Source organism: Lissotriton helveticus, chromosome 1_1 (genome assembly GCF_964261635.1).
Source record: "Lissotriton helveticus chromosome 1_1, aLisHel1.1, whole genome shotgun sequence".
Taxonomy (NCBI): Eukaryota; Metazoa; Chordata; class Amphibia; order Caudata; family Salamandridae; genus Lissotriton; species Lissotriton helveticus.
This window is the reverse complement of record NC_136057.1, coordinates 1,430,605,222-1,430,620,612: the sequence shown is the minus strand read 5'-3', so window position 1 is coordinate 1,430,620,612 and position 15,391 is coordinate 1,430,605,222. Positions and strand designations below refer to the sequence as shown.

General features: G+C 43.7%; 1 protein-coding gene across 1 annotated transcript in view; it reads left to right on the top strand.

Annotated features, from left to right (window-relative positions):
- Positions 1-15,391, top strand: part of C3 (complement C3) — a 329,940-nt gene that overhangs the window by 233,636 nt on the left and 80,913 nt on the right. The window contains exons 27-28 of the mRNA XM_078685332.1: positions 290-385; positions 14,948-15,098. Coding sequence (XP_078541458.1) covers positions 290-385; positions 14,948-15,098 — 247 coding nt within the window. The remainder of the gene's footprint in view (positions 1-289; positions 386-14,947; positions 15,099-15,391) is intronic.

Below are 15,391 nucleotides of genomic sequence, written 5' to 3'. Positions count from 1 at the left end.
AGTCACACAAAGACCACAATGGCCAACTAGCCTGCAATTTCCAAATTTGTTCTGAGTTTAAAGAGGCATACATACATCTAGGCCACAAATTACATTTCTGCAACGTTAATGTGGACTTCTTTGGTCCAGCTTTGCTGTTTGAATTACAAATAGATGATATTTGGGTGCAAAATGTTTGTGCACTTTTTGGCACCGTTTTAGAGTGCTTAGCAATTATAGAAATATCTTTTATCTCTGACTTTTAATAAGAATAACAACTACTTATTGTGTCCTTCCTTTTCTCATACAGGGTGGTACCAGTGGAAATGAACCGGAAGCATCTCTCACTGCCTTTGTACTCATCGCCCTTGCAGAAAGCAGAGAAATCTGTGGGGCTCAAGTGAATGTAAGCATTTTCCTTCACCTTCATCAATGTCAAATTGCTTCTTTGACTAGTTCATCTAAGATGGACCATTAAAGGGCTGCTAGGTCCTCTGGGTATTATTATGCTGAATCAGAATGGGTAGACAGTTATTTTTGTCTGTCCACTGGAACGTTTTAGCAGTCTTTCCCCTGAAATAAAAGAGGAATTACCAACCTGTTACACGTTTGCAAAAAATAAAACTGTTACTGATGTTAATCCAATCTGCTAATAAATACCTAATGGTGGAAGCAGACTTTAATTAAATTCAAAACATTAATGGACTTAAGCAGAAGATGTACCATTGAATTACACTCAGCAGATCATGTCGAACTGACAAGTAATGCTGATACCACAGCAGCATTCTTATTGTACAGCCATGGCCACAAACAGCAGCTATTAAAGCATTCCCATAGCTGGTGTGCATCACATCCGAATTGGGCTGGTCCATAATTAGAGCATATGTTAAAATCTGCATTATTCTGACACCATTCACTTTCAGCTTGATCTGATATGTGTTAACGCGGGATTTCTGGTCTGTTGCTATCTTACCAGATCCCAACTCAGGTCGACTGGATCGTTGGTACCTGTCATTGAGTAAAAGGCAACCCACTACTAGATTAATCAATTAAGAACTTAAACCACTCTAAAGAACCACTTACTATGAATAAGTTTTAAAAGTTTATTGTAAAGCCAAAAACAGCTGGAGATACAAAATTCTCAGCATAAGATTCAAAAGATATACGGGTACCAATATAAACAAAAACTCTCTAAATGCTCTTAGTCTACAAAAGAAAATTATTAAAGCCAATTCAAAAGTTAACAGAGTTGCAAGAGTAGCTATGATCTGCAACTTGAGAGTCATTTACAGAAAGGAAAAGTTCAGGTTAGACTGTCCCTACACTAGACTAAGTGACATCCCTACTTAACAGATCTTAACCTAAAAAGGTGTCAGCAGTGGTGACTTCTAAAGAAGATCACACACTTCCCTTAGTCTCTGTGTCAAGTTGAATTCTTGCAGCCTACCTATCTGCCTATCCATCCGCTCTCTTAGGCTCCTCAAACCCTCTGTTCTGACTCCACCCCGGGGTGCTATCCCTAATACAAAATCACATTTCCAATAGAAACGCCCCTCGGGACGCCCCTCACGTGGTGTCGATTCTGGCGGCAAATTCCACACTGGTCCTCCTCTGGACCCTTCGTTAGAGTTGACCTTGCTTTCCAGGCTTCTCTCCGGCAAGACGGTACCTCCTAAAATTCCTGAAGACTCCTACAGGCCTGTGCATGGCTCCTCTGAACAAGAGCCTATTCCTCACCATACTGATTAGAACTCCTCGCACCTGCAAACAGACACTTCTGCTATGGGCCCCAAATTCCGACCTCCATCATATCTTCAAGCCGTAAACCATGTACCAAGAATCACAGTTAGTGCCTAGCACGACTTCTCTCTAACGAGCTCATGCGGATCAAAAGGAATGACTTTGTCTTTTCAGGCCTATTAGGATTACATGAAACGGGCCTATGCACTCTGCAAACTCTTTTTCTTGGTTTAAACTGTATTCTAACTTATAACACACAGCAATTAGTAAAACACTTCTATAAAACATATATTTCAGTTCTATGTTTAGTAATACATCAGATTATACCAATATTAAAGTCCATATCACGTGACGGTGTAGCAGCACTATTCATTCTCTGTGAATTGCCATGTGGCCTACACATTTCCATGGTTTGCCGAATTACATTTCTTCTTCATACTGCCACATAACATGAGACTTCAACATTATTCTAACATCACTACACAATTCTATATTAGCTTTTCACACAGATATATGTCTTATTATTCAAATTAGGCACTCTTATATATTTGCACTCTATAAGTTCTACACTCTTATATGTACTTTACTAAGACAATGCAACGTGCTTGTAAATATGGTGCACTTCTACATTTTTTCTCAATTTGCGCTCTCTCAGTCCCCCCTTTGATGACTTTCAGAAGTCATCATCATCAAAACACCATCCCAAAATATGAATCTTTGAGACTGAAGTTGTTGCAATACCCCCTCGTTTCATTGTCTCTAGAGCCTTCAGACTCCTGCACTGGGTATCCTGCATCGCAGTCAATCTTCTCTCCTGTTCTCTCATAGATCTCTGCAACCTGTTTGCTCTATACCATTTGTACAGCGGTACCAATCCCCACAAAGTGATTACACAAATCACTATTATGATGATGGGCTTCAGAATGTACCAAATGATACTCTTTCCCAAGTTGGCAAACCAACCTCCAACTTTACCCATTCCTTGACCTACTTTCTCCCACACATTTATCTTGGTCAAATCTTCTGTCTCATGGTGTATTTCAGTAATGTTTCGTATGTACTTTTCTAGAGGTTTTGAATTGTCTGGAATGTAAGTGCAACATTCCTGGACCTTCAAAGCCTTACAGACTCCACCCTCTTTGGCTAACAGAACGTCTAGAGCAAGTCGATTCTGAAGAACCATTGCCCTTATCGATTGCATCTCTCCTTCCACCAGCATTAAGGACCTAGCAGTACTGGCAGATAACCTATCTACAACTGTTGCCAATCTTCTGATCTTGATGTCATTCAGTACCAATCCCAAGAGAGGGAATGCAGCACCGAATACATCTCCAACTACCTCCTCAGCGCTTAGGTCTCTTCTCCCTCTCGTGTGTGTTCCTCCCTTTTTAGTTTCTAAATCCTCAGCATGGTATATTTTGGGAAAGACAATTGCTAAATAGGTTGATCCGTACCAATTATCTGGTAGCTTCACATATGCATTTCTTCCACATACAAAATATACATTTGGGATTACCTGCATCTCCTTCAAAAAGTCCTTGGAGTAATACTCCAATTGGAAAGCATGTTCACAACTGACTTCTCCCACAAACACATTCTCATAATATGTTTGACTTCTGTGTATACACAGCTTCCCCTTTTTCTCTCGGTCTAAAGCTATTGGACCATTGCTACCCTTTCTTTGGTGTTCCCTTTCTTCCTGGGTCCAATCTGTTTTCCATTGTCCTGAAGCCTTTAGGACCTTTTGTCTTCTATATCGATCATCCACCTGCCCTATAAACTTTTTCTCAATTTCGGACACTTTACAAGTCAAATTATTTCTTCGGGCATGTGAAGTATCTAATGTCCTCCAAGGAAGGAAGAATTTCTGTAACCTGTCTTCACTCTTGTAATAATCCCACCTATTGAGGTGTTTATAATTTGGCACCTCTGGCAATACCGAGTCAAAGTTCGAGAAATAATACTCGAACCCCTCACGTTCATAAAATATGCTCAGCAACAAACTACATGTGATTCCATAAGTCAGTAGAAGATGGTGATACCTGATGCCCTCGTCTACAGAGGCTGGCAACTGCATACAGACGTAGCAGTTCTTCGCCTCCATGACGTCAATATATTCATACAGCAATTTAGCATAAGCATTTGATTTAAAATTTCCCTGGGATTCATCTGCATGTAATCTTTTTATCTCAGCATCTAACAAAGCCTTCTCTTTCTCTGTGTTTTCCCCTTTTTGTCCAACAGTAGTAGGCCTTTGTGTAGATACTCTTTTAGCTTCTTTTCTTGCTTTTGCTTCGTTTTCCTGTCCCACTACATATGATATAGTAACTACTAAAACTATAAGAAAAATCACTCCCACTAAAAGTGTGCCTACAATGCATTTTGTCCTGCGGTTCGGGTTGCCAGTCTCCATGATCTCAAAACAGTGTAGCTCTGGGTTTCGTTCTCAGCACAAAGTCTTTTCCTTCTCTGCAATGTCTCTTTTCTTTGCACAATGTCTCTTTACAAGCCACACCTGGAAGCTGACAATTTCCTCTGCAAATCAGTTTTTTTTTTTTTTTTTTACAGCAACACACAGCGTCAAAGTTTTTCCAAAAGTCTCTTCAAGATTCTTTAGCAACGTTTCTTTTTACACAGCCTTTAAGCAAAGTCTTTATCAAAATCTTTTAGCAAAGTCTTTTTAGCAATCCGGAATTATGCGTGTTCCAGCAACTCTCATTACGCATTCTAATATCTCCAAGCGAAGAAGTAGTTCCTCAAGTATTGGAGTTCTTGAACTGCAAGGTGGAAATTCTACTGTGTTTAGAACCAAGTCTCTTATTCCGCTCAAGAGAGGAGGGTAGACGATGTTGAGTGTCAGCAACCCTTCGACCTCCACTCCTGGTATCAGCAACTTTATGTCCACCGTGATGATGGGGTCAATTCTGATCAGGGTCACTTCCCTCACCCTCCCGGTTCTGCGTGCTTCGGACATCTGTAGCGAGGTAGGTCCACTCAGGAGTAGAGTATCTTCTGCAAGGCACTCGCACCCTCCTTGATCTCCTTGGACCTTCCTGTTCTTGGCCCTGTGTACCTTCGTCCAGACCTGAGTCTTCGGATATAGGAGCAAGAGTCTCCTCTCGAGCTGGCTTCAAGCTTGGCCTCCTTCTTCTTTCGGGCCAAGTAGCTGCTCCACGTCTTGTTCTCCTATTGCTTGCCCTCCCACTCGGTTCTTGATCACTCTGGACTTGATCTGTTTCTGAGTCGCATTCACAGCAACTTTCTCCTTCTGAGGCAGCTTCAGTTTCACTGCGTCCTGTCCTTCTTCTTCTGGGTCTGTAACGCTCCCAACTTCTTCAGCCACCCCCACAGCTTGACTGATCCCCTCTAATGGTTCTCTGTCTTCAGCTGGATTCTCATCTTCGAGAGGAGCTGTTTCTTCCAGGGGTGCTGGAACTCTTCGGGTGTGGGAAGCGTGTATCCAATTTGACAATCCTCCGCACTTCACGGCAGTATTCGTTGTTAGGATAACCTGGAAAGGTCCCCTCCAACGCACGTCTAGGCAGTTCTTCCGGACGTGCTTCTTCACCACGACCCAATCCCCTGGGCACAGGTCGTGGCACAAATCTCTTGAAGATGGGACCTCAGCAGCCTGTACCTGGAAGGACACAGAATGAATGGCGTCAGACAGTCCTTTGCAGTAATCCAGGATCAGGTCATCTGTAATATTCAGCAAAGCGTTTGTTGGGACAGTTGGGAGTCTCATTGCCCTCCCCATCAACACCTCATGAGGAGAGAGACCTGTCCTCCTGTCAGGTGTACTACGCATGCTCATTAGCACTAAAGGCAAAGCATCAGGCCAACTTAAGGAAGTTGATGAGCACACTTTGGCAATTCGGCACTTCAACGTCCCGTTTATCTGCTCCACGATACCTGAAGCCTCTGGTCGATAACTACAGTGTAACTTCTGATCAATATTCAGTGCAGAGCAGAGCATCTTCACAATTTCACTGTTAAAATGTGTTCCTCGATCAGATTCCAGAGAACCTGGCACCCCGTAGCGCGGGATCAACTCCCTAAGTAACAGCTTTGCTACTGTGAGTGTATCGCACCTACGTGTAGGGTATGCTTCGACCCATCTGGAAAATATGCATACAACCACCAAAACATACCTGAGGCGGTTGACTCTTGGCATCTCAATGAAATCTAATTGCATCCTGTTGAAAGGCCCCCCAGACCTCCCAATGTGACTCATGGTAACTGGTGTCCTTTTCCCTACGTTCAGTTGCTGACATGTAACACATCTCCTACAGACTGCTTCTGCTGCAATCCTAAATTTTGGACAATACCAAGTCTGTCTGAATACCCTCAGCATGGCATCCCTTCCTAAGTGTGTTGGACCATGTATCTGTCTTGCCATCGGGCTCACTAATTCCTCAGGTAACACTGCTCTTCCATCTGCTGAAACCCAAAAGTCCATTTCACTTCTCACACAACCTGCTGTTTCCCAGGACCTTTTCTCTGTCTCAGGTGCATTCTCTTGCATTTGTTTCAAATCTTCCCAAGTATCAACGGTCTCTAACATCATGTTTAGTTCTGTCTTTTCCTGAGCTCCACCTACTTCCACCTTTGTGAAAGAGTACCCTTGCTCCGCACAATAGCGGGCAACTTCGTCTGCGTATCTATTTCCCTGTGACACAAAATCTGTATTTTTAGTGTGGGCTACGCACTTGACTACAGCTATTTCAGCTGGACCCTGCAATGCTTCTAACAGCAGTCGTACAAATTCCCCGTTTCTAATTGGCAAACCAGAGGAAGTCATGTAACCCCTCTGAGACCACAACTGCCCGAAATCATGAACTACACCGAAACCATATTGGCTGTCGGTATAAATGGTGACTCTCTTTTTGCTACCTGCTATACAGGCACGTGTCAATGCAATGATTTCTGCTACCTGAGCGGAGTGTACTCCTTCCAGGCAAGCGGCTTCCACAACTCCTGTAATGGTACAAACAGCATAAGCTGCTCTCAACTGACCAGTATCGTCTCTTAAACATGAGCCATCAACAAAGTAAATTTCATCAGGGTCGATCAATGGCTCATCCACAATATCTGGTCTGGGCTTCGTGCATAGTTCAGTCACATCAAGGCAGTCGTGATCTTCACAATCTTCGCCTTCTATGTCATTAGGAAGTGGCATCAGTGTAGCAGGATTCAAGACAGAGCACCTCTTAAGGGTCACGTTCTCTGCAGCAAGAATAACTTGCTCATAGCGCGTGAGCCTACTATTGGTCAAGTGCTGTGTCTTGGTCCTGGTCATTAACAGTTCTACAGAATGCGGTACATACACCACTAACTGATGTCCCATAACAATGTTCTCACACCTCTCAATGCTGACACCTGTTGCAGCAACGGATTTGAGACATCCGGGCAACGCTGCGGCTACCGGGTCTAATGTAGCCGAAAAATATGCAACTGGTCTACGGGCATTCCCATGAATCTGGACCAACACTGATAACGCACAACCCTCTCTTTCACAACAGTACAATGAGAATGGTTTCTCATAGTCTGGCATCCCCAAAGCCGGAGCACGACACAAATCCTCTCTCAGCTGTAGGAACGCCATTAAACAATCGTTGTCCCATGGTACCGGATCACTCACCTCCTTGTGCGTCAGCTTTTGTAATGGTTTTGCTTTCAGTGAAAAGTTAGCTATCCACTGTCGGCAATAACCAACCATTCCCAAGAACATCCTAACTTCTCTCTGTGTCGTGGGCGCATTCATTTTCATGATGGCCTCTATCCTGTCTGGAGACACCTTGCGTTTTCCCTTCTCTATCCGGTGACCCAAATACTGTACTTGTGTCAGACAGTACTGCAATTTGTTCGGGGATACCTTGTGTCCATTTTCAGCTAAATGGTTCAGCAAAGCAATGGTGTCTTCCTTACAAGCTTCCTCTGTTCCTGACGCAACAAGTAGGTCGTCTATGTACTGGACCAAAACCGAGTTCTGTGGCAGTACTAGACTTTCAAGGTTTTTCTTCAATAACTGGTTGAAGATTGAAGGGCTATCTGTGAACCCTTGTGGGATTCGACACCATGTTTAAACGCGATCTTCCATTTTAAAAGCGAAAAGATACTGGTTTTCTTCATCTAATGGAATTGAAAAGAAGGCTTGACAAAGGTCTATCACTGTAAACCATTCAGCTTGGAATGGTATCTGAAACAATAGCACTGATGGATTCGGTACCACTGGACAACATGAAACAACAATGTTGTTAATCTTTCGAAGATCCTGTACTATTCTGAATTTCCCACTAGGTTTCTGCAAACCCATAATCGGGGAGTTACATGGACTGCCCACAATTTCTTTCAGTATTCCCTGTTGAATCATGGAATCAATCACAGGTTTTATTCCTGCAATCGTCTCCTGAGACAATTTGTATTGAGGCGTTCTTGGATATTCAGCATTGGGTTTTACCATAATCTTCACTGGTTCTACCCCTTTGATCAATCCTATCTCTTCTCCAGTAAAATCCCATACCTCTGCGGACACTGCATCTCGTAAGTCCCAAGGAAGATCCTCCACAGTCAGGGTAGGATACACTTCTAAACAGGTTCTCGAATTGGCAATCTTAAAGGTAGCATCATCGTCTGTAGTCTGTACCTCCACACCCTGAGGTGTGCAGTATATGGTGCAATTCAGCTTGCACAATAAGTCCCTTCCTAACAGACATACAGGACTGGAATCACATACTACAAACTGATGTTCATTGGTGTAGTTTCCTATTTTCACTGACACTGGTTCTGTCAAAGGGCTAGTCATTCTCTTATTTGCGACTCCTACCACCTGAATTGTTTCCCCTGACATTGGTAGATCTGGAACCACTGCCGATCTCAAAGTTGATCGAGTAGCTCCAGTATCCACCAAAAACGTCGTAGGACACCCTGCTACTTCTGCCTCAACAAACGGTCCTCTTTGATCCACCTCTAGAACTGCCCCAAGGGTACAGTCCTCTTCTCTGCTCACTCGTTGTCCTGTCAATGGATCAATGAAATAACATTTTTCTTCCTCAATGAAAAGAGGCATTTGCTTATAGATCTTTCCCCCTGTCGCAATCTTTGGTGGCTGTGGAAACTGAGCTCGCGGAGCCGAAGTCCCCCCTTTGACCACCTTACCCCTTGTCACGGTCACCCTTTGATCTGGAACTTCCTGAACTTCCTCCTCTAGAACTTCTAATTCTCCATTCTCAGGGTTATAGGGACACTCGCGTCTCCAATGTCCCACCTGGTGACATTGATGGCACTTTGTCGTCTTCTTCAATGTGGCAAGGTCTATTCTAGGTCTCGAGTTATCTTCACTGTCCTTGCTCTGATTACTCGGTTTCCGTCCCATTGTCCCTGTTCCCTGTTTCTGCTGTCCGCCTTTTCCAGCTGACTGCATCTGCACTACCATAAGCTTCTCCTTCAATTTCTTTGTCTTAGAATCTATCTCATCACTACAGTATCTTGCATACCTCAAAATCTCATCCAGTGGTCTGTTCTGCCAGCAAATTAAATGTTGCTGAATCATCAAACAAATATCAGGTCTCAACCCCAAAACAAACTTTGATACAAACTGTCCTATATCTTTGGGGTCCATTACATCGAGCCCACTGTATTGTTTGAATGTTTTCAACAATCTCTCATAAAACTCATGAACTGTCTCCTTGGGTTCCTGTCTTGTTTGGTCTATTTTTACCCAATCTATGTTTTGTGGTGGTACCTTATCTTTCAGCCAATTTATTACCCTTTCATACTTTTGCATTACAATTTCAGACGGTCCATTTGTAGCAGCATTCCTTTCTGGCTCTGCAGTTGGCCATTCAACACTAACCTTGCATGCTGTCCACAAGTCTCCTGGGACCACGATGTCAAATAAGGTGTTCAAATCAATCCACAATACCTTTGAGATTTTCACAAACCTTTCTACCTGCTTGTACCACTCAACTGGATTGTCCCTTAACTTCGGAAATGAGTTGGTAAATGCGGCCAAATCTCCTCTACTCCAGGGCACATGTACATAATTCCCATTCGATATTTCTCGCAAAGGGAATGCCTCCATCTGCATTAGCCTTCCCTCCGGAGTCATCACACTCGTGCTCCGTCTAACAGTACCCCTTTTGGACCACCTCTCCTCCCATTTGTCCAGATCTCTCCATGCTCTTATTCCTGCTATCAGTTCCCTTATGTGTGTTTTCAATCCAGTTGTCCTCTTTTCGTCTAAGTCCTGATCTGTATATTGTAACCTATGGTTACTCTGCAATGTCTTCGTTCTGGACAAATCTACCCTATACCTGTCTGCCAGTTCAGACAGTTTCTCATGAGTTGCTCTTGCCTTTCGAGTAACATCCTTTGCTATGAACAGCAGCTCATCTTGCTCATATAAATCAATCCTTTCTAAAGGCAGTGTTACCATCTATGATCTCACCCAAATCAGATTTTAAGCTGGTGACATCAAGTCTTTTGGCCTTTATTGCAGCTTTCAGTACACCATCTCTAGGGGGTCCATTCACATCTCTCCCATCCCAGCTCCTAGTCCTACGTCTAGGCTCCGGTGAGTTATGGGGAGTTTTCCCATGCTCCCACCTCTCCAGGTCCCATGCCATTCCGTCTTCTCTGGGTGGATGATGAAACACCCCATTGCCTCTCATAGTCCCACATCCCCCATCCTGCCTGGTCTCTCTGGGTGCATGGTAAGACATTCCGTTATTCCCCATTTCTCCATAATTTGCCTGTGATCTCTGACCACTCGATGTATGCCGAGATCCTTCACAGTTCCCTCGACTCCAGTGCTGTACGTTCTCATCAGGTGTGTGATGAGTGCACTTAAACCTTTCTCTGTACTCTAGTACCATTTGGTCTCCACCCTTTTCAAAGAGACGAGACATCTCTCCACACTCCGTACTTCTTCCATTTCGCTCCTGACCATCCCTACAGTCTATATGACGTATAGCTCCTCTATTCTCCTGACTTTGACCCTCACGCTCCTGACTGCTTTCACTTGCCCCGCAATGAGACACTGTCCCGTTGCCTCGACTTCCCCATTCGGCTTCTGCTCTGGACCTGTTGCTTGGTGTTTCTGTGGACCCATCCCATTCTCTCAAGTCAGCTCTTAACTCTTTAAAGGATTTCGGCCGTGGTCCCCTCAGGTCCATCGGTCCTCTTTGACCCCCCTGATCTATCACAGGGCCCACTGTTGTATCTAATGGGGTGTTCCACGTTACTGGTCCTGGCAATTGCCTCCAGGCATTTGTCGTGTTATTTCTCCTTTCCATTTCAACTCTCTCTCTGTCTAACCGTATCTGTTCTTCCTCTCTGTCTCTCTCGGGGTTGTAAATCGATACTATAGGACCTATGGTAACGGGTACTTGTAGAGCGTCTGGCAACCCATAAGGCTCAACCTTCTCAGTGGTTGGCGTCTTCTGTACCACAAACCTTCTGACTACACTCTGTGCTGTACTATGTTGAGGTGTCTCCTCACCTTTGGTAGGTGTCCATTCCGATATAGGAAGTGGTATATACCCCTCTATGGCAGCCCCACCTTCCCTTGAGAGTCCCCTACTTTCTGTCCCCCCAACGTTCGGGGGCGGTCTATCTATCAGCAATCTATTTATCAAGTTGTCCTCCGACTCGCTCTCCTCATCTTCTTCCATGAGGCTCTTTTCTCCTGTCACCTCTCTCACTGTGTACAACTTATCCACCTCAATAGCCTGTACCCTCCATCTCTTGGCGTCCGCATCCCATTGGGCATCTCGCACTGATCTTACCGATCGCTTCAGCCTTTCTTGACGCCTATTCAGATTCCTGTCGTGCGCCGCCCTAATCCATGCGTTAAGGGCCTCAAACTGGGTTGGTCTAGGCGGAGGTTTCAATGAGGACATAATTGCTTTCAGCCGATGTAACGCTTCTAGTCTAAACGTTCCGTATTTTTGGAAAGGTTAGTTCCTCATTCCCTTCTGTAATCTTACTCCAAGCATCAAGCCAAAGTATAGTATGCAACCCAACATTCGTTGCCATATAGTGAGCTGGTGTACCCTCTGGCGGTGCCTCTTCCCCGTAATAAGATTCCCTTCTTTTCCTTTTAAAAATCTCTCTCAAACATTTAAAACACTTCATTTTCAAAATCTTCGATATTCCTATTTTCTTCCGCGTTTGTTTACTTCCTGATGACAATCCACCAATCTCAGCACTGTTCTCGCTAGCTGCCCTATCACAGCGCGGCTCTTCTTGACGTCACACCAACCGCCCTATCACGTCGCGGCTCCTCACTAACCGCCCTATCTCAGCGCGGCTCTTGCCGACGTCACACCAACCGCCCTATCACAGCGCGGCTCTTCCCGACGTCACTCGTCCCCCTTCGCAGCAGTTCCCCTCCTTTCTCAGCTCGTCTCGGCGTTCATGCATGCGTCCCATTCATACTCTGAAAAATGATTACTTCCGACCAAGCGATCACCTTCCTTGGCTGTACGTCCACAGCCTAACTGTAATTGTCACCTTAACCGACGAAATGTCTTTCCGTGTACGTCCAGACAATCGTCTTCTCTGATAGGTTACTTACACACAGTAACTTTCGACCTGCGTCCGTTACTCACACACTCACTCTTACACTCCCCCTATCTCGGTCCTGCGGCGGTCAATGGTACCTCATGACCTCCTTACTCTGGTCGACAATTACTCTGGGTGTTCGATACACCCGAACCACTTAAGCTCTACCTCGAACTTAAGATTTTACCAGTTCACCCGTTTACCAGGTTACCAGTTTACCAGGTTGCGCGCGCTCACAACCTTCTCACACTCACACTACAGGCATTCAACTCCGCATGACATTACAATACAAATACAACACAAAACACCGCAATCTGTCCACGCATGACCCTTGTTATACTCACTCCCGTCCGATACTGCTGCTTTTCTCTCGCGCCGTCAGCACCTTCTTCGGCAGGCCACCTCTCGATCTCTAGGGGCCTTGGGGTAAACTAACCTAGTCTAGGTTACCTTCCTCAAGAAGATAACCATCCTCACTCTGCTACCAACTGTTAACGCGGGATTTCTGGTCTGTTGTTATCTTACCAGATCCCAACTCAGGTCGACTGGATCGTTGGTACCTGTCATTGAGTAAAAGGCAACCCACTACTAGATTAATCAATTAAGAACTTAAACCACTCTAAAGAACCACTTACTATGAATAAGTTTTAAAAGTTTATTGTAAAGACAAAAACAGCTGGAGATACAAAATTCTCAGCATAAGATTCAAAAGATATACGGGTACCAATATAAACAAAAACTCTCTAAATGCTCTTAGTCTACAAAAGAAAATTATTAAAGCCAATTCAAAAGTTAACAGAGTTGCAAGAATAGCTATGATCTGCAACTTGAGAGTCATTTACAGAAAGGAAAAGTTCAGGTTAGACTGTCCCTACACTAGACTAAGTGACATCCCTACTTAACAGATCTTAACCTAAAAAGGTGTCAGCAGTGGTGACTTCTAAAGAAGATCACACACTTCCCTTAGTCTCTGTGTCAAGTTGAATTCTTGCAGCCTACCTATCTGCCTATCCATCCGCTCTCTTAGGCTCCTCAAACCCTCTGTTCTGACTCCACCCCGGGGTGCTATCCCTAATACAAAATCACATTTCCAATAGAAACGCCCCTCGGGACGCCCCTCACGTGGTGTCGATTCTGGCGGCAAATTCCACACTGGTCCTCCTCTGGACCCTTCGTTAGAGTTGACCTTGCTTCCCAGGCTTCTCTCCGGCAAGACGGTACCTCCTAAAATTCCTGAAGACTCCTACAGGCCTGTGCATGGCTCCTCTGAACAAGAGCCTATTCATCACCATACTGATTAGAACTCCTCGCACCTGCAAACAGACACTTCTGCTATGGACCCCAAATTCCGACCTCCATCATATCTTCAAGTCGTAAACCATGTACCAAGAATCACAGTTAGTGCCTAGCACGACTTCTCTCTAACGAGCTCATGCGGATCAAAAGGAATGACTTTGTCTTTTCAGGCCTATTAGGATTACATGAATCGGGCCTATGCACTCTGCAAACTCTTTTTCTTGGTTTAAACTGTATTCTAACTTATAACACACAGCAATTAGTAAAACACTTCTATAAAACATATATTTCAGTTCTATGTTTAGTAATACATCAGATTATACCAATATTAAAGTCCATATCACGTGACGGTGTAGCAGCACTATTCATTCTCTGTGAATTGCCATGTGGCCTACACATTTCCATGGTTTGCCGAATTACATTTCTTCTTCATACTGCCACATAACATGAGACTTCAACATTATTCTAACATCACTACACAATTCTATATTAGCTTTTCACACAGATATATGTCTTATTATTCAAATTAGGCACTCTTATATATTTGCACTCTATAAGTTCTACACTCTTATATGTACTTTACTAAGACAATGCAAAGTGCTTGTAAATATGGTGCACTTCTACATTTTTTCTCAATTTGCGCTCTCTCATATGCATTCTTTATTGATATAGATAATGATAATCATATTTGTTTCTCAACATTATGCAAAACACTAAACTGAACAGCATCAAAGCCTAGGTTTTGAAATCAGTGTCAGCTACGTCTGTCTTACTGATGTCACCACAATGGCCAGAGTCTGGGTGTATTATTTATCCCTGGACATGACATGTTACTTCTTATTCAATTTACACCCAGGTGTGCCTGTAGTTCTTGTACCCACTGTCAATGGTCCAATGCGGCGTTGTGATGAGTTTCTTGTTTGGAATGTGTCTAATTTTAATAAATGTAATGATGTTCGGTCCAAATACATTGACGGAGACACAAGCATGACCTGGCCTTTTAAACATAAGATTCTTCATGAACTTTTCCAGAAGTAATAGGGAGCATTGTGTGTTGTTTTATTCTGTGTTCAATCTTGTACTTTATAAATGTATCTTGCTACAAATTAAACACTTTTAATTGTTGAAGGTTGCGTTATTGAAATCCAATATGCATTAAAATAAAAACATCAAGGGAAACCGGAAACGAAGGCTGGTAAATGAAGGTGGTTAACGTAAAAAATAAACAAAGCTAGTGCGCTCCAGTAATTTCATTTGCTATTCCTGTCTATATGTGATAACATTGGTGCTGTTCTGTTGTGAGTAAGCTTTCAATACATTTTGTACTTAACTTTCTGCTTCATCTCTCCCTCTGCTCACAACTTAGAGTTTGGAAGGAAGTATTCAGAAAGCTTCTGATTACTTGTTGAAGACGTACCCAACCCTTACCACACCCTATGCAGTAACTATAACCGCGTATGCGTTGGCGATGGTCAACAAACTTCCTGATGACGGAAAGCTCATGGAAATGTCAACGGGTGAGTAACCGCAGCCAGCTTTTTACTAACTGGGATTGGAAATGAGAGAAGAAAATAGTGAAGAGCCAGAGAGTGGGAGTGATACAAAGCTGGCAAAAGAAAGAGCTGGGGAACATTAATGGTGAGAAACAGAAACAAAATGGAAGCAAACAGCATTTGTATGAGCAGCAAAGTAGGGAATTTCTTAAAGAGAAGGGGAATAAGCAGCCATAGAAGGGAAGATAACAATGTGGTTGGGAATGTGCAGCAATGATAAAGACTTCTAAGGTGAAGGTCTCAACATGTAAGAGGGC